This window comes from Miniopterus schreibersii (assembly GCF_964146895.1).
Source record: "Miniopterus schreibersii genome assembly, chromosome: 10".
NCBI classification, from domain to species: Eukaryota; Metazoa; Chordata; class Mammalia; order Chiroptera; family Miniopteridae; genus Miniopterus; species Miniopterus schreibersii.
In genome coordinates, this window is record NC_138110.1 from 79070728 (window position 1) to 79091561 (window position 20834).

Below are 20834 nucleotides of genomic sequence, written 5' to 3' on the forward strand. Positions count from 1 at the left end.
ACAACAAATATCATGTTTCAGAATATTTCTCCAAGCCATGTCTTGGTTTACTTGGAAGCTTGCCAGTTTTCAGTGGAGTCCAGAACAAGGAAGGACTCTTCAGGGTGTCCGGGCTGTGTCGCAGGCATCCCTCCCCCTACCTGTGTGACCAGTAGATCTGATAGAGCTGCTGGCTTCATGGCAGCCATGCTGACTGGGGTTGCTGGTGAGCCCGGGCAGGAATTCTGCAGGGCAGAGACCGAGTGGTCTGGAACAAGCCTGTGCCCTTTTAGGAGACCTTCTCTCCATCTTAAAATTGCCCCCAGCATGATCCTGGCCTCCAGAAGGAATAAGTTTTGGACCCTAGGCACCAAGTGCCCGTGTGACAGGAAGCACCTTCTGTGAACTGGATTTCTGCAAACCTGCCGGATCTCAAGGTCAAGTGGACAGCGGCAATGAGCTGTACAATGAAAATATTCAGGATCAAGTCCACACAGGTGCAGACGACACAAGATCTCAAGAACAGACATCGCAGACCCCACGTGGTGTTTTTCTTGTCTGGGCATCTTCCTTTCACCCCCTCCCTGTGGACTCGGAGATGCCCTGTGATGAACTGCAGGAGAAAGAGACAATCCAGGCGAGCTTCACGAGTTAGTTAGCAAGACACGTTGATGCTGCCAAAGGTGGACTTCTGCACATGACAGTTCACTCACGGTGCTCCTGGAGGGCAAGGCAAGGAACAGTCTTCCAAGAGGCCAAGGTGTCTGCCCCAGGCTCTGCTTTCTGGGTAACGCGGGCTAAGACTTGCCTGCACCTTCGGAGATTTCCATCCTTTCGCTGTCCCTTCCACCCACTGCCACATCACAAGTTACTTCTCCACCCTTTGCAACTGGCAGTACCTCCCTCAGCCTGCGATGGGGCTGCCAGGTGTCCGATTGCTTCTAAATCACATTTTGTGTTCCAGTATTTGGTAACACATAACACATACGCAAATGAGGTCCACTTCACCTGGGCAGGTAGAAACACAGCCTGGGAAGTGAGGGTTTAGGTGAAGTGACCTCACTTTAGTACAGGAGTTACAGTTCCCAGGTGAGTGTGTATGAGTGTGTGTGTAGGGGTGGGCGCTGTGTGTGTGCCTTAAAACTTTACAATCAGTCCTGAATGGCAGAGCGCCCCTGCCTCACCCCTGAACCCTGCACCCCCTGTCTGAGACCCAGAGTCCTGGCCTGGAGCCCTCAGGAGAGAACACCCCAGACATGGCCCCCTCTAGGTATGCTCCTGATTTCTCTGATGGCCAAATTACTCCTGCCAGTCACTTTTATTCTGTCATAAATCCACCTAACAGCCCACTGATGGGCATTATCTAAAGAGTATTTTCTGTAGAAAAGAGGTCACAAGAGATGCTCAGGAAAATGAAGTTTCATGCTCCTATGAGTTTGGGAAATACAATGTAATAGGCCTCCCCTTTTGAAAATTCATCAGGTACATTTACATATTAAAGGTTTTAAAAAGAGAGTAAAAAAGCAATGAAAAGACGCTTTATTGTTGTTCAGTTCAGCAATTACCAAACTTAAGGGCCTGCGTAACTCGGGTTTATCTCTCTTAACCACTGCCTCCTCCCCCGAATGTTTCACTGCCCCTCATTGTTCAGGGAGAAAAAAGAGAGAGAAGCGATCGCAATAACTTCGAAGCATCCCTGCAGCACATTTGTGCCCACAGAATTTTAGAACTCAAAGGGACCCACCCAAAGAATTTATAATCTAGTGGTTCACAAACGTTTTACCATGAAAAACCACTCCGCCTAACTTCTCCCCATATACACGCTTTCTTTTTGGTGTTTGTTTTTTTAATTGATTTTCAGAGAGGAAGGGAGAGGGAGGAGACATCCATCGGCTGCCTCCTGCACACACACCCCCCCAACCGAGGATCGAGCCCTGACCAGGAATCAAACCAGTGACCTTTTGGTGCACAGGGACCACACGCAACCAACTAAACCACACCGGCCAGGGCCCCATACACACGCTTTGAAAGACAAGTTCCACCAATCACTTGGTAAATGATACTGGCCTCTCCTCTTTTAGTCAGCAAAGGGTTATATAGTCACCTTCGAAAGCCCTTGATTAAGGTGAGTTACATATTTACTTTGGTGGGTTCATAATACTTTCAGCCGAATATCAAAGGGATCTTGATATTTTAGTTGTCAGACTTCTACGTTTTCCGAGAAGGAAATTCAAGACCCTTAAGGGCCACTTTGCCACGGTCTTGGGAGAGCGAGAAACAAAATTGGCCAAAATATCACTAGATGTCTTCCAATTTTATGAGTGTCTTAGAGCAAACCCTTCGCAGCAGTGAGGGCCCTTCCTGCAGCGTGGGAAACCGAGGTCAAGGGCCCACACTTGAGGGAGGTTCGGGAGAGAGGAGAGCTTGGCCGGTGAGGAAGGAAGGGACGCCTGTGAACTCAGCAGAGCTGGCCTCCCACCTGCCTCCCCTGCGGCGCCCGCCCTGCCCGGCTGAGCTTGCAGGGCTTTGACAGCGGCCCGCTCTCCTGCAGGTCCTCGGGCTCACCTGTCCCTGCAACACCTGTCTTCACTGCCCGGCCCTCAGGGATCCTGATGACATGCCCGATTGATTGATGACACCCCCTTCCAGTCAGGGAACAACCAGAGCTCACATCCGATGTATAGAAGAGACTAAATTACTGCAGGAAAGAGAGAAGGGGAGGGGAGAAGAGACTCAAAGAAAAAACGGCGCGTGTCAACCGGACGCAAGGGACATACTAACATTATTCATTGGCCAAGGAATAGCTAATTGAGTATCTCTACCCATCGCGCTCCAATTTCTTTCCTGTTCTTAAGCTAAACCAGAGTAGAATTATCTTCCCAGAGTCCCTGGTCCAGTTTTCAACTGGATGGCGGCCCCGGTAACCGATGGTGACAGACCGTGGCCTGTTTCCCAGGTAACCATATGCACCTGAGCAAAGGGTCTTCTTCTGAGTGACCATTTTAGCTGGTTGCCCTTATCCCAGTCTGTCTGCTCAATTTGTTGTCTACACAAAAGCCAGGCTAACCTGCAGCGGAGTTAATCTAATAAACAAAGGCCTCCGAGGTCTCGGTCTCACCTAAGGAAACCTGAATACTTGGCTGGCCCCGCTCCCTCTGCACGCAGGCTGGACACTGGGCTGCTCTTATTGCCAGCTGCCTGCCTGAGAAATTGCTGTCCCCAGGGGTGCCCCCAGTACGGCTTCCGTCAGGTGTCCCACTCTTTCCCTGGCCAGTTGTCTACTTTTCAAAGTGGGATCTCAAACGCGGTCTCACAGAGAATCTCTTGGTCCTTAAGCTTTCTTAACTGTTTGTATTTTCCTTTTAAGCAGTTTTTATCTCATTCGTACCTGTGGAGAGGCTGGGTTTTAGGAGAAGGGCCTTTGGAGGGGGAAAGGTGTGGGCTCTTCTCTGCCTGAAGCTCAGTGCCATTGGCCGAGTGGCCGAGCCACACGGAGTCGCTTCCAAATTGGCACATTTCTGAGAGCAGCGTCTCAGTTCATCTGTGCAGGGCCGGCAGCTGCTGAGAACCTGCCCTGCTCCTAACGGGGCTTAACCACCTGTTTGCTGAGTGACTGAGCGACGGAAGCACTCACATCAAACCGTAGGAGGGGAGAGAGGCAAGGAGTGAGGGGCGAGAAGGCAGGAAGGGCATCTGGGTCTTAGAAGGGTTACTGGTTTTGTAGAATCATGACATTTAAACTTTATTAAAGAAAATGACAGAGTATCTTTATTTGATGTTATGGCTGACAGACTCCAAAATATTTTTTTACTCCAAAAAAGTATAAAGAAATATAACCATTTAGCAATCAGACATCGCTTTCCGAATGCTTTTCATTATTTGCTCTTAAACAGTGGACCACCTGTTTGGAGCAGTGCCAGCATCCCAGTAACAAATTAGTATAATTATATGCTCTCACGTCCTTCAAAACACAAATGTTTTTTTCTGCTTATTTTCCTAAAAATCTGAACTCAGCCTTAATGACGATAAATAGGAAGCAATGCTAATGCTGTTCCAAAACCAATTTCCACTTAATCATTGACCAGACTGATTGCAAATATGTAACGAGAAATTTTAATTGCATTTATTTTTCTATTTGAACAATAGCAATAATACCTTACGCCAACTGTCCACAGATCTATCAAATGCTTGCTTAGCCCTAGAACCATCATGAAGCTTGGCATCTCTTTTTTCTGTTGTTAAAAAGTGCTTTTAAAATTTACCTTTAACCCTTACTCCACACACCTAGAAAGGGCCACTGTAGTCACATGCATGTTTCCTTAACATCTCATTTCCCCACAGTTATTTACTGTCCTAGTTAAGATGACTGTCAAAAAGAAACAAATTCAGATGTTATTGCGCAGAATTTCAGAATATTTGTAAGTTAGGTGCAAACAAATACATTGTTTCTGACCAAACAAAACAAAAAATAGGTCCGTTTCCTCCTTTCTTTTGTCCATTGAAGGGTGGAAAGGATGTCTTCACCACCCTTTATTGAGAGTTTATGTAAATGACCTTTACCGGGGAACTTAAAAATCACAATAAATGCTTATTAATCTCTCTAGAACAAGGACTAGAAGGAGCAGATGTGAGGGCACAAAGTTGGGTCCGCTGCACGTCCCCTACTAGCTGGTGGGCGGAACGTCCGTGCCTGAGATTTGCAGTCCTGCGCGCTCACACTGCCTTTGTCAAGGGCCAGTACATGGCCTGTTTGTGCCCAGATGGAGTTTATAGAAAATAATCAGAACAGCCCCCTGTTGCCCTATGCAGTCAAATAACTGTCCACATGATTAGGAACAGTAGTAAATTCCTTTTTATTTATTGATTCCTATGCAGAAGGTCAAATCTCTAGCCAATTTCAGATGTTCATTATAAAAAGAAATCTATAAATTAAGAAAGAGAACATGAGCTGAATCACAAAAAAGAGAGAGAGACGGTTTGTACGATCAAGCACATAATCCCACTGGATATGATATTATTAGAGCACAGCATCCAGACAGCATTTTCATGAGCCCCAGTTATTTCCTGGAGAGAACGCTTCCCCAGCTTCTCTTACTATCCACACAGCTTCTCATTTGAGGAGTAGTGATGCTGTGTCCCTCCCAGGAAGGACACATGCAAACCCTAGGCATGAGAGGGACACTGATATTTTTTTCAACAGCTATCACTCGTAAAATGTAAAAGGCTCATCTAATTATAGAAAAGATAGTGAATCTATATTCATTTAAGAAATAGTTATGACAAGACTTTTCTCAAAGCCTTTTTTCTACAATGAAAACTTTCTGCCTCAGAGGAATGGGAATAGCTCAATACTACATTAACCAAGTCTCCTGGCCAGGTGTCTGAGACGTGATGCCTTGTGTCGTATGGACTGGATTTTCACACACCCGTGGTAAGAGTGAGAAAGAGGATCTGTTAGTTTGGGACATGCCCTCTCACTGCCAGGGCTTGGCTCACTTCTGTTAGGATGAAGAAACTGAAGTTACCAGTGGCAACGAATATCCTCAGAGCTTGCCAGTTCATTTATATTGCTGTGAATAAATTTCTCTGCATAGCTGTGTTTTTTAAAAGTTGAGTCATGACAAACTCTATGATCATATAATTAGAAAATGCAAAAAAAAATCAATTGGAAATGAATTTGAATTAATGAGTTCAGTAAAGTGGCTTGATAGAAGATCAATATGCAGAAATTAATGACTTACAAAGAAGCAATACATATCTAGGAAAGGTAATAGGAACAAATGACTTTATTTCCAGTGGCAAAAATTCCCATATAATTCTTAGGAGTAGACAATCTGAGAAGTATGGAAGACCCACATGAATACATAAATCTTTACAAAATGCCTAAAATGTCAGGTTTTTCTATATTCATCTATTTGTGCAATGTAATCCCAGTAATGAGACTTTAAAAAAAAAAATTTTGGCCACAAATTCTACAATAGATCTCTCCTGGGACATTCCTTTGGAGACTCCCCTATGTGAAGCATGGGCACCAGGTTGCCAAGTTATAAGTCACATAGATCCCAAAGGCTGAGGCCCAGGTAGAAAGAGGCCATGGACAGATTGCTGAGAAAGCTTCAGGCAGTCTTTTGGAACTAGGGAGGAAAAAAAATCGAGTTTAGATAGTTCCACAGCAACCAGGATTTGAGGAAACAAGATACTGGAGAGAAGGAAGCACAGAGAAGTGAAGACATATGATTCTGCTTTGCTTCATGAGCTAGGTACTGTTGAGTAAGTAACCACTAAGGGGCTGAGAAGCCAAGCTGACAGTGGTGGCTAAGAAAGAGTTCAATAGCCTCATGATACTGGGAATCAAATTTGGATTTCAGTGTCCACCAAGAAAAAGGGACTCTTGTAAACATCTCATATTCTGCTGTGAGCCTGAAGTGCTATACTCCAGAGATAAAGAAAAATTAAATATGAACTAGTATTGTCAAACCCAGAAACCAAGATTTGAATCATCTGAGTCCCAGGCTGGATAAAGTTGGTAAGTCTCTAGCTACTAGCAAAAAACTGAACTGAACCCTCCCTAGACAAAGCTAACATCATTCAGATCCTCAAGTTTTCTCTATAATGTTTCATATGTACTTTCCAGCATTCAAGAAAACATCAACAATCATACTCAGAAAAGGAACAAAGAGAAAAAATAGTCAATAGAAGCAGGACGAGAGCTCATCCAATATTGGAGTTATGCAATATACCAACACGGGAGTTAAAATAACTTTGGTTAACATGCTCAAAATATGAATGACAAGGATGATTTTTACCTACATTTTCCCAAGATTATCAATAAAAGTTAAATCCAGTGAGAACTAAATGAAATAATTTATTATCTGTGCATACAACTAGTCTTGCCTGCATCTCATATTAAATTAACACTGCACCAATTCGGTGTTTTGTTTTTTTTCAGTTCTGCTGTATGATCCTGATGGATAGCCTGTTTTGTATATGTGATGAAAAAGTGTTCACTGTTTTCAAATGTAGCCCAGTTTGGATCATTTAACTTTCATGCTATCATCATGGGTCTACATTCAGTGAAAGAAATAAAGCTTGAATTTAATTATTTATTCACTACGCATCTATTAAAGGTCTGCTATGTAAAGGGCTCCTCTGATTCAAAGGGATAAGACATCCTCTCCCCAGAATTCGTGAAGAAGGGATGGGAGGAAACTTGGGAGGAGCTGCTCACTTTTGAGTCTATTTCTGTGTTACCCTATTTCTGATCATCATTTTTCCTACAATCAATAAACCCATTTGTCTCATAATTCACTCATTTAGTTTGGTCTCTCTCTTCTCCATTTGTTATTTCCAAATATCTTTCCATTTTTCTTTTGGAAATTACTGAATTTCTTCATTTAACTAATCCTACACATGATGAAAACATGTGTTTCTGTCCTAGAGAAAAAGTCATTTACCTGAATTAAGAATTTGAGCATAGCTGCAAGCTCTTCAGATAAAAGGCTTAATGGAAAAAGCATTTCTATCAAGAGAAAAATACAGCCAATGTTGTAGAACATTTTATGCCTTTATTCCTCCATAAAGAAGTTTAATTATTTATACACTATGTGTAGACTGAGATAGAAGTTGGAAGGATGAAACAACAGAAGGCACTTAGTCTATGGGAAAATAAATAGTTAAAATGCAATGGGTTCAGTTATCACAGTCGTGTTTAATCTCATTTCTGTAAGAAAAAGAACATGGAAAGGTGAAAGATAAAAGATAATTCAGGGAAAATTGATAGTTAAATAATGATGGGACAAAGTAACTTAACAAACAGTAAAAAATTAAAGGACTTTAATGCATAGAGTTTGCCTAAGAAAGAACATATAAAAGGTAAAGCTATAACTATTTGAAAAGTGACTATCAAAAGCAGATTTAAAAACGATCTTTGATAATACTCAAACAAATTCATCTTTTCTGCAGAAAAATTGTTAGATCAAGTATGCAGATTACAAAAGTTGAGAGTTTCTGAGATGAGGGTTTGGGGCTGACCTAATTGAACTAAATATGACAAAACCATGCCGAGCATGGGCAGAGTGCTGATTTTACTACACAAACTCGGGACCATCCCCAGCTGTTCACAGGTGGTCACTCTCACTGCTCTGGACATGCCTTCCCAGCTCAGCTCCGGGCCGCCTCCTCAGTCCAGTCTGATTCCTCCAACATACACACACACAAACACAAACACACGCTCACAGATACCCTCACACTCACGCATACTGATACCCACTGACACACACCACACACAGACACTCACCCTCACCTTCTCCCTGGCTGTCCCTGGTCAGATTCCTTCCTTACCGCCGACCCTGGGCCGTCAGTCCCCATTTCCTTCCTGGCTAAGCCCTCCAGAGCACCACACACCAAACTCATCTGCCACCCACCTAGACTCGAAGATTACTGAGAACAGAAAACACTGTGATTTTCACACAAACTCCTCCTAGCACATTGCCTGGCTTATAGTGAGTTCACTGTGAATGTTTGTTAAAAATGAAATGAACCTTCGATGACATCTGAATTGCAGGGATCTCCCCTCTCTCATACACACATCGATGTTTCTCTCTCCCTTCCTCTCTAAAAATCAATAAAATTTTTTAAAGTTTAGTTTAAAAAGTTTATTTTTTTAAAAACTAAAAATGAATGACAAATTAGCCCTGACATCTCACTGGTCAAACCTATTTTTGAGGCTAAGGCAGCGTGACTGGCTCAGGAAGAAAACATTCCCCAGGCTCCACGGTGTTGACCGCTGAGCAGAGAGGTTGGTATTTAAATCCACGGAGTCAAGAAGACCTGTCACAGATAACTTTTTATGAGGAGTTGAAAATGCCAAGGCAAAGGTTGGAGTGTCATCCACGGAGAGCAAGAAAGGATGTGGGGAAATCGATAGTAAACTCTTCTGTATAGATTTGTGCTACATGGAAAAGTCAGAAACGTCTCTCTCTGGGCAGGTGTCGACGGAGAGTTCTTGACTAATTTCCATGGAGGGCTTTTGGAAGCTTGGCCCAAAATTTTCGACCTCATACTCTCTCAAACCTCTGCGTATTAAAAATAGCTAGAGGACCTGGGTTCCAATTTGGTCTTGGTCCTGACCAATGATGATGATATGCTGTGGGACCCAGATACAGATCTAACCCTCAGCCCCTTCACCTACACAAGGCTTATATTAGAATCAAGTTTATTTATGTTTGTGAAAATGTTAGATACTACAAGACTCTGTAGATGTCAGACATTCTAATATTTCAAGCAAAGAAAACACCTGAGAATATAAGAAAGTTGAGAAGTAATAAAAAGAGTGGTGATCTCATCTGTATTTCAGATTACTGGCCTTTGCTAAAGAAGAATGATACTTTTAGTAGCCTGTTCCCAAATTTTTAAAGTAAGGAGACCCCACTTCTGATGTTTACCAAAAAGAACACCAAACTGACATTCTTGTGCTGATCTGATCTGTGATCCACTGAAATTCAGACTGACGTGGGGATCAAACCTTCAACCCACACAAATCTGTCACATTTAGCAAAATATTCCCTTGCTCAGTCTAGTCTGACATTTTCAATTATTCATGTATATATTTTCATTTTATATTTAATTAATTTTTCTAAGAAATTTCCCTTCAAAAATCAAATCAATATTAAATATACCAGATTGTAAATATTTTGTTATTATTTGTAAATATGTTAAAGTACATTGAAATAATTTTAAATCACCTTAAAATATAATGTCAAGCAGTGGGAAATAATTGTGGGACTATTTTTTTCACTTCTTGAATATAACATTTTTGTTTTCTTAGGGTAGGTTTCGAGCTTTTCCTAAATCCCTGGGGAAATGGTCTGGGAAGCACCCCTCCCCCATGATTCCTGTGCATCACCTGACTCATGGTGTGTGGTCATTTTCAGAGCTGGAGGCCGAGGAGTGGTGCAAGCACCTCTGTATGGAGTGTCTGGGGACCAGGCTGAACGACATCAGCCTCGGGGAACCGGACCTTCTGGCGGCAGGAGTGCAGCGAGAACAGAATGGTAAGTGGGAGTTGCCTGCTACCCTTGTCAAGTACGCGCATAGTCATAGAACTCTGAAACTGAAAAGGAGCCCGGGCATGTTTCAGACCAGTCAGTTTTCAAGGAAAATAAACTGATTGATCTGAGCTGTTTGAGAGACTTTCTTAAGATTGCATAGCAACTAGAGAGAATGCTAAGATACACGCCGGGTCTCCTGACTTCTTGCTCTGTGACATTGCCATTTATCTAAGTAAATAGCTAATAAGTTAACTCACTGTATGTAAGGCTTTGAATGGACAACAGTCTTACATTTTCTTAAGATATTTTACGTTAGATTCTATATGAACAAATTTGGCTTATGTTATTTATCAATTGATTTCAGGGAATTTGGCTAATACAATGTCTTAGCTTAGAATGCCACAACAGGAATTAATTTCTCATAATTCTAGAGGCTGGAAGTCCAAGGTTAAAGTTCCAGAAAGGTCTGTGTCTGGTAAGACCCTTTTTTTGGCTTGACAACCACCTTCTTGCTGTGATCCCTCACGGTTGAGAGAGAGAGAGAGAGAAAGTTCTCTTGTGTTTCTTCTTACAAGGGCACTAATCCCATTCTGAGGGCCCCACCCTCACGGCTTCTGTTCACTATTCCAGCACCTTCAAGCATAAAACCTCTTAACATAAACAAAATTCTTAACTTCCCAAGATGTGTTGGAAGTCATTAACATGTACAAATTAGAATAAATCCTTTATGAAATAGTTATCATTACAGATTCAGGGGGGTTTTTTCTTAGGGCATTTTAGTACAAAATTATATTTTACTCTTCATCGGAAACATTATTTTACTATTTTATTGATGATGTGCTTGGGTTTTGTTTAAAGTTTCTCCTGAGCGATAAGCGGCCTACGTGTGCAGAATTGATGTTTCAAATTGCATTCTTGTGGCTTGTGGTGATCTTGTGGTACCCTGTCATCAAGGAAACACACCACTCAGCCTTGACCACCACATTTTTTTGACATTCAGATTTGCTACTTTTCCTCTGCTGCTTTTCTGACTCTTCAGACCGCTTGATCTTATTTACTCTGAGACTAGCTGAGAACGAACATTTGTGCAAGTAATTTTTAAAGGTGTAATGTGTGTTGCTGAGATAAAAGTAGTTATCGATTAAATTCTTTGCCCTAATCATCTTTATCTAATGCTGCCAGCTGTTTTTATATGGACTCAGAATCTCATGCAGTACAGGAAAAAGTAAGCAAACAGAAGCAAGCGAGCAAGCGGGCACACACACGCACACACAGACTATCCTTAGACTTCAGATAACACTGGCGCAAGAAAGTATACATTAAGTACTCATTTTAAACTTTAAATTCTTATGACTTCCAGAATCTTCATATCTATTAGTAGTAATTAAGGCAGCCCACAGTAACCTTAAAAGGTGACCTTATTGGGAATAGGGTCTTTATAAAAGAGATAACCAAGTTTAAATGTCATCATTCGAATGAGCCCTAATCCAATATGACATTCACCGTGTCCTTATAAAGAGGGGAAATTTGGAGACAGAGACAGACATGCACAGAGGAATGATGATGTAAAGACACATGGAGAGAACAGGGCCGTGCGATGGGAGTGAGGCATCTACAGGACACAGGTTGCTGGCAAACACAGAAGCTAGAAGAGACCAGGAAGGATTCTCCCTCTGGAGCCCCCTAGAGAGCACAGCCCTGCCAATGCCTCATTTCAGACTTTCGCATCTAGAACCATGAGATACTAATTTTCTGCTGTTTTAAGCCATCCGGTTTTAAAAGTATAACATGCATTTATGAAAACAACTCTCAAAAACCTAGGAATAGGACTTTCTCAAACTGATATAGGACAGCAATGAAAAATCTTCAAAAAATATCATTCTTGGAGGTAAAATACTGAATGCTATTCTCATGTGATTGGAAATAAGCTAAGACACCCTCTCTCACCACTTCTAGTCAATATTCTACTTAAGGTCCCAATTTGTGTAATATGACAAGAAAAGAAAATCATAAAAATTAATAATAAGCTTGGATTCTGTAGCTGAAAAACCCCAAGAAATTTATGAGAAAGCAACTACAACTAAGTAAATTCAGGGATGTTGCAGAATAAAAAGTTAATATGCAAAAATTTGCATATATATGTTATATATTATAATCTATATAATTATACGCATATTAGCAATAAACTAAACATTTGCAAAATGAAATATAAAAATATCCTTTATGATATCATCAAAAATCACATACTCAGAGATAAACTTATCAAAGTATATAACCATATCTCTACACTAAAAACTCAATATTACTGAAAGACATTAAAAGAAATCTAAATACATGAAGCAGTAAACAGGTTCATGATTGCAATATTCAATATTGGTAAGAAACTGTCTCCAATATCAAGAAACTGGCCAAAGAGCCCATCATACTTTTGTCTTTTGTTTATTTCTACTCACTGGATGGAGGTTTTGCTTCATGTCAGAAACCCCATCTCCTATCCTCTGCTTCCTGCTACAGCAGGAAGGACACGCCCCACTTACCTCCACCTGCCCTCCAAGCTCATCACTGAACTTAGAATCAGTCCCTGCCCTAAACTTGATCTATTTAAAATCTCGGTGGCTGAGCAAGGAAGGTTTTGTCCCTCTCAGGGCTGAAGGCCCATTTGGTCTCCTACACATTAGCTTGGGTCTCACTGTTCCTTTCCCTGGGCGATTGCTCCTGAGTGTAGCTACCCTTTCTCACCAGACCTTATCCAATTCAATTTCACTGCACCCTGTTTTGTAGTCCCCTCGAGACTGCTCTTGGGGTTGTGACTGTAACCCTGCGTCCCTGGTTTCTGAGGCTCCATCTATTTCATTCAACCTCTTAATCCAGCCCTGGTGTAAAAATGCCCTTGTAAATGCAACTGCAGATTCAGCTACGTTCTTTGTGGGACATCAGTTTAATAAATATTCTACTTTGTTATTGTTTTTGGCCATTTAAAATAAAACTATGTTTTCTCATATTTCAGCCATTATAAGTTTTACCAAAATACTATTTTATGGACAATACACTTAGGATTTTTTTCACTGTAGGATTTTATAGTTTATATATGTGAATATATTTTAATCTAATGTGTTTTTTACATAACCTTTCAAAAATTTATTTTTTCACACATTCAGTGGTCTTCACAAGACTTCATATTATTAGAATTTTTATTCATGTTTCAGATTATTATCTTTATTTAGAGAACGAATCTCCTTTCTATTTTTTTTTTTGATAATGGAAATATGCTGTGAGTGCTCCTTTATAATGTTTTTATTGTTTTTGTTGATTGTCTTGAAAGAAAATAGTTGAAATATACATATCTTGATGAATTGGAGACCGAATCTTGTATCCACCTCTGTTCTTTCCTTGCCTCTCTCCATTCTTTTGTTCCACTGACATATCTTGATATAGTCATGAGTCAATTAAGATGAGAATAATTTATTTGAGCAGAGATAAGAGAACAGTTTCGAATAGCATCACTTTTCAAAAGTATTCCTCATGGTTTCTCTAATGCTACTGCTTCCTGGCAATATTCTAAGAAGAGTCTCACAGATCAGCAGTTCCCAAAGTGTGGTCCCCAGAGCAGCAGCTTTCCCACTCCCTACCCCAGGAACAAGCAGAAATGTAAATTATCCAGCCCCAGTCTGGATGGATGGTGGACGCCCAGCCATCTGTGTCTAAACAGGCCCTTTAGGTCATTTTGATGCACATGGAAACCTGAAAACTGGTGCTCTAGGAAGTAAAAACCAAATGTAGGTTCATAATAAGAAAGTGACATGATTAGAGAGATGTTTAAACACCTGCCTGATAAAATTATTTCACAAAGGCAAAAATTTTTAAAGGTCATTTTAGGGGAACCAGTTTTAACTATGCCACGTTGAAATGGTCTTTACAATGGAAACCATAACGAATTTGAGCAAAACACCCGCTTTACGTTACTAAGGGCATAAAGTACATTATTCATAGCAACTGAGGAAAACTTGCTTCCATTATGATGGAACTGGAGGAAGTACAATTTACTAGGTAATAGATGTGCTGCCCTCATCTCTATGTGCCCAGCTTTCTACGGGGTTACATTAGTCTCGTTTTTCATTGAATCTCAAATCCTTGGAAATCAGCCATTAGGGGAAGATGGATTGAATATTTAAAAATTGAAACTAAAATGTTTTAGGATAATTTTTTCATAAGATGCAAGAAATAGCATTAAAAGGAAGATTGGAGCATTCTAAACAGTATCAAGAAGGGGTTAATTTGAGTTGCTAGGTAACAAAGTGTGTGAAGACCGGGAAATTTGAAGGCAGGCGAGGGGAAGGTACTTTGCACCTGTACCGTGTTGCCTGGAGCTGGCTGTGGAAGGACTCCTTCGGGGCAAGTTATTCAGCCACTTTGTACTTGCTTGTAAATATCTAGAGCCCTATATTATGTGAATCTTACTAAATCCACTTATTTGTTATTTTCCAGCTTTCTCCTATGTCCACTGTGATTATTGCCCTCTTTCTGTCTTCATTTATTGCTGGGTTTTACCTGCTAACATTAGAGCACGCAGACATTTCATGGAAATATGGTTCTCCTGAGTCCTCTGCGATGTTTCATGTACCATCGCCTGAGGGCCACTCAATGTCAGGGTTATTTTTTTACAGCTGTCTTTTCTTTCAAATATCAAACTGTGGGTGTGAATATCAAGGGTCACTGCGGCCCTAAGCAGTAGTAAAATTGGTTAATGATGTTCATTTAGTTCAGTATTTTGGAAGAAGTGTTGTTATTTCTTGGCATTTGGGCAATAATTCTTTGGTTGCTGTCTTCAGACTCTGGAAGTGATGGAAAGGAAGGAATTTGGAGGAATGTTTTACTTTCCATTTTTATAACAGTATTTTCCCCACGCACAACAGATGCCACGGGCACATCATTTGTTCCAAATGTAAAAGCTGGACTTCATCCAAAGGGTCTTGACCAAAGGAAAGAAGACTGCTGTTTGGGCACTACCTGTATTCCTGAGTCACTCTGTTTGGTCCAAGTTTCATTTCTACTCTTATATGAGATCATGCCCCTTTGATGTACTCCTCGTAACCCCATTGGTGTGGGAATTGTGATGGGAATGTGAGTGATGTTTTTAATGCTAAATGGTGATACCTTACTTGGTTTCACATAAGAATTTTAGCATTTATGGAATGTGTGTGTGTGTGTGTGTGTGTGTGTGTGCTTTTTATTGCAGGTAATTAATAGGGCAATGTTCCTTTTTTCAGCTATAGAATTTATGTCATGTAGTCCGCTCTTTAGGAAATGAATGTGAAATCATATACATATTAGTTCTATAAGTTGATAATCTAAATAAAAAAATTGAATCTTTATTTTCATAAAAAATATCTAGACACTTGATCATGAATATTGTTCATATGGTTACTAAATTTCAAGCTGTCATGCTTAAAGTAAATGTAACCCATTTGGAATCTGATTTTTTTTTTTTACATCAACAAATCCTTATTCTGCAAAATACCTGCCACCGAAAAGATTCTTTCTGTTATACAGACAATGCCGGCTCGGTACAAGCAAACGTCAGTGTTTAATCGAGGTTTCCTGACGGGTGAGAGTCCACCCTAAACATCCCCATCTTCTTCCAAGGGCAGCTGCCCCATTATGCCTTTCACAGTAACTATTCAACAGCACTGCCTTTGATGCAATTCATAATTAAATTTAGACTCATAAAGATTTATCTGCCGGTAATTCTTACAGTTCTGGTTATCGCGACGCATTACTTGTTTGTAATCCCTCAGTTCTTGCAGCCCGTGTTTATTATGGCAATACCTGTTTTATTCATAGTTAACCATATTTATTGACCACTTACTTTAAACCAAGTCTCTGGTGGCAGGAACGGGATGTTTTATAGGATACCTTAGAGGTCATCTCAAGGTCTTCCCTTCCTGGAACTTAGGAACTAACCTTATTTTTCAAAATAAAGTGCATATAATGCATTTAAATGGGGGACCAGAGGCTGCAGAATTTTGTGGTCGCCTTTAAGACACACACAAATTTATAAAGCTAGATTTGGGATGATTGCCTAATAATCAGGTTTCAACTATAAACTATCCAGGAATGAAAGCAGTTGTGTCTTTTTGGTTTTGCTTACCAAAACCGCATCTGAAGTTCTGCAATTATCTGAATACCTGCAATGATCTGAGACTGACAGTGAGCACAGTGTGTTTTGAGAGCCGTCGGAGTGTGCACTGCATGCTTCATGCCGCAGAGGTGAAAACGAGCACATTCTCGCTTAAACGAAGTAAGACACCCCTCTCAGGATCTGAGTATATGATAGCCACTTAAGGAGTGTGGGGAAGCAGGCAGGAAGCACCCTTCGCGCTGAAACCACTTAGCTTCTTACCCTTCTCTCCAGTATACAGTTTAACCATTTCATCCCCACCACAGAGAGTGCATGCAACAAAAAGCTGTAGAGTGACTGAGTTAATTAATGATTAAGCATACTTGAACTCCTTTTTTCATACACCATATGGAAAAAGTCATGTTTTGCAGTGTATCTGGATGCCCCCCAGGGCCACGGGACCACTTTCTGAGGACTGTAGGTAGGTAGACAAGTCAATCCCATGCCGCCACAGTCACCTCTTTTCTCCATTCTTTGTTTCTTTGCAGAGCGGTTCAATGTGTACCTGATGCCTACACCAAATCTGGATATTTACGGCGAATGCACGATGCAGATCACTCATGAGAATATCTATCTCTGGGATATCCACAATGCCAAGGTCAAACTGGTGATGTGGCCTCTCAGCTCCCTGAGGAGATACGGGCGGGACTCCACGTGGTTCACCTTTGAGTCAGGAAGGTAAGCCCTAAGTGCAGGACCAAGCCTGGGAGGTGTGTGACAGGTTGACTCCAGAGGGGAAGGTTCCGTCCACCAGTGCCCGGGGTGACCGCTATTTTTTTAAAGGGTAGAGCTTACCCAGCACATCATTTCTCCAGATTCTTGCTTATAATTGAATAAAATTGTGTTAATTCTATGGTTAGGTTAATTACCCTATTCAAAATCATTTCAGTCTCAGGCTGGCATCAAACTGGCTGCATAAGTATGTTAATCATGCAATACTATTTTGCATGATTAGTATTGCAAACTAATACTACAGTTTGCTATACTATTACAATATTCTCCTGTATCCTACTATATTTTTAGCACAACAGGATTCTTATAAAATTCAACATGTCCTTGCCGGCATTATTTTGTGAGTGTTTTATAAGCAAACAGTTTTGAAAGAAGGTTTATATAAAATGTTTAAATATTATTTTTTAGGTTTAAAATAAGTTAATGGGTATTCATTTATCCAGGTGTTTATGTTCATAACATTAGTTAAGTATAAATATTAATTCAGAATGACTGAATACATATTGGCAAATGCATAATTTATGGAATGGGTAACTCAGATTTTAAACTTAGGACGTCAAGGCAAATACATTGGTTTCCTGACCACAGCATATAACTGGAATCCATAAATGTTGGAAATGAATGCTTGCTTCACAATCATTGCTCACAGACAAGGTTTAGTCATGAACTTCAACCAGCTAAATTAATGTGTTTATGCTGTGGCCCTTTGTGATACTGTTATCATGCCTCCAAGACCAGATCTGGGTTTGAGGATTCTGTATGAAGGATGTTTAATGTATCAGTGTTTGCACTGGAGATGCGATTCATCACATTCCGAAAATGAATTTGTGGTATTATAAGGTAATGATAGTGAAGGTTTGTTGCGCTTGATGTAGCAATTTTAATTTCAGTAGTTTCTTCATACAAAACTCTTAAGTACTTATTCAAAGTCAGATTCTAATACTATCCATCTGGGGTAGACCAGATGTCTTTTAACCTTTCAAGGGGGAGAAAAACAATCTGAGTAGAAATCATTTTATGAGTCTGGAGGTCTTTTGCATGAGGGTAATATTAACGTCTCGATCACACTGATTTCCCGAAAAGCCTCCAGTCCTGGGTTTACTTAGCGGCTCTGAGTTCACTCAACTGTCTGTCTGCCTAGATATTGACAGTGTAATTTTAATCACATTGTAGATACCTACTAGGAAATAAAAATTCTCATAAGAAAATGAATATTTTCAGATATGCACACTATTTTATAAATTACATAGTTTTGAAAAAGGGGTTACAGGTTAGGGATTTGCTCACCTAAAATTTATATAACACATTTGTTTTTCTGGACTTAAAAGTTAGAGTGTGTGTGTGTGTGTGTGTGTGTGTGTGTGTGTGTGTGTGTGGAGAGAGAGAGAGAGAGTGGGCATGGTTTATTTTTTATTATTTAGCATCACTACCTCCAGGGTCCCCTTGCCTGCATCTTTCTCCTGGGTATCCCATTTTCCTCTTTTTATGTAGAGCAATTTAATTAACTTGTCTGTTTCCTCATGTCAGTAGGTGTCTCAGGACTTTCAAAAACAAGTGGTTTTTTTCTTTTATAGTATTTATGCAGAATTTTCACGTCATTTATACCTGTCCACATTAGTTTTTACTTTGTTCTTTCAAAGTCTTTAAGGCGCACATACTAGCTCACCACAGGTTTCAAAATTGATGTCTCAACCAAAACATCAAATTATTTGATGTGCAATTTGGCTTGACATTCAGTATGAATTGGATTTCTATGATCTTGATTATTTTAATAATTTTAAGATGCATGAAAAAATATAAATATATCAGAATAGGTAATGTCCATAATCCTCAAGGTTTTTCTGTTTGGTTTGGTTTTCCTTCTTGCTTGTTCTTTTGGTTTAGAAGGTAATCTTTCTTTGTTGTTGTTTGCCAGAAAAACTTCTTAAAGAACAAATATTTTAATGTCTAGAAACTGTGTTGACACCCACACTCCTACATGCCCTTGGAATCAGGGAAAACTAGACGTATCGCAGCTCTGTCACTGTTAACAATTCAACCCCTCGGCCTTCAGTTTCCTTCTTTACACCAGGAGAATTATGATCTCTGCTTCGTAGGTGTGTGTGGAGAGGGTGAGTGAGTCGGTGAATATAAAGCACACATCACAGTACTGTCACATAGCGGGCACTGAGGAATCACAATTTCCTATTCTTTATCAGAAATTACATAACTTGCCCTTTTCCAGCTTCTGAATGAAGCTTCTGCTTACGTCTGAAGAGTTCTCTTCCTACAGAGCTCTGCTAAGATATATCCTTAGCCAAAAACATGGGAGGTGTGAAGAGAGAAGCCAAGCAGAAAGCTTGGGAGAAGCTTGCATTCAATGCTGGAAGGATCATTATAAACTCAAAGTCTAGAATCGGAAGTCGGTGCTCCCCCTTATGAGTCAGGAATTGGAGGCCAGGAGAGACTGGGAAAAGGTGCAACAAGACACTGGAGTACAGACACAGGGCAAAGAGTGGCTGTCCTCATACGACCTGGTGCTTGAAGCAACATTTCTGAGGTAGTAGGTGCCTATTTCATCGAAGAATCAGCAGATATACAAGAACTCTCTAATTAACCATGTGCAATTCTTTGGAATGAATTTACACTCCAGTATTATTGCCTGTGGAGAAATCAGAGTGTAGAGCAATGAAAATCAAATTTTTTTACCCTTAAAATATTAAGGGGAAAAAATCTGAAGGAATCTTAACAAAAAGCTGTCAGAACTTAGAATTGAATTTAGCAAGATTTCAGCACATAGGATCAATTTTAAATTCAACTTTATTTTATATATAGTCTATGAATAATTGGAAGGAAAATTTTTAAAAATACCTCTTATAATGTCATCAAAATGTGAAATAAATATAGGTTGACTTAACAAAATATGTGATAGAGCTGTATATTGAAAACTATAAAATATGACTGAGGGAAATTAAAGACCAAAATAATGGAGATATGTACCACATTCATGAATTCGAAGACTCTATATTGTTAAGATGAGAATCCTCCGAGTCAATTTATAGACTCAATGTAATCACAATAAAAATACCAGCTGACTTTTCTGAAGTAAATGACAGCTGAGTCTAAAATATATACAGAAATGCAGAAGACCCAAAATAGCTAAAACAATTTGGAAAAGAACTTGCCTGATGGATTTGCACTCCCTGATTTTAAGACTTGCTAGAAAGCTAAATAATCCAGACAGCACGGTGTCGACATAGGGTAGATCTAGCAATCAGCAGGACAGGATGAAGCTTTCAAAAATAGACACCTGCACAAGGAGCCCTTTATTTTTAAAATATGCCGAGGATATTAATGTGGAAAAGAAACAATGGCACTCGAATGACTGGGTACCCACAAGGGAGAAAACGAACTTGAGTTCTTCCCTCACTGCTATGTACTAAATTATGTCTACCCCCAGATTCATATGTTGAAGCTCTCACGCCCAATATGATGGTCTTGGGTGATGGGACCTTTGGAAGATAATTCAGTAAATGGGGTCTGGTTAAAGGAAGCCAAGGACAGAAGGCTTTCTCCACACTTGAGTCATAGAAGTAAAAGCTCTTTGCACAGACATATCATTTGGTAGCAATTTTCAGCCGTTTACTTATATTTACTGCATGCCCTAGAAAGTAATAAAATTGGATATATCAAAATACTTTTTTTCTGTAATTCCAAAAGTAATGCTAAGACAAAGCCTTTTAGCCTTTCTTTTTCAGTCCTGTGTCTAATTTGGTAAACCTCTTGCTACTATAATACTGGGACTCATTTTTTCCCCTAGGATAAAACATTAATTAAATGACTTAGGAAACTGTTCTTACCAAGAAATGGAGGCTCTGATCTTAATTTTTGCTCCATTAACTTTAAAGTTCAATACA

The 20834-nt window shown here is 40.1% G+C and overlaps 1 protein-coding gene across 2 annotated transcripts in view; it reads left to right on the forward strand.

Annotated features, from left to right (window-relative positions):
- Positions 1-20834, forward strand: part of DOK6 (docking protein 6) — a 183230-nt gene that overhangs the window by 87724 nt on the left and 74672 nt on the right. For both annotated transcript variants that reach the window (XM_081148256.1, XM_081148255.1), the window contains exons 4-5: positions 9912-10031; positions 16695-16884. In XM_081148256.1, coding sequence (XP_081004382.1) covers positions 9912-10031; positions 16695-16884 — 310 coding nt within the window. The remainder of the gene's footprint in view (positions 1-9911; positions 10032-16694; positions 16885-20834) is intronic.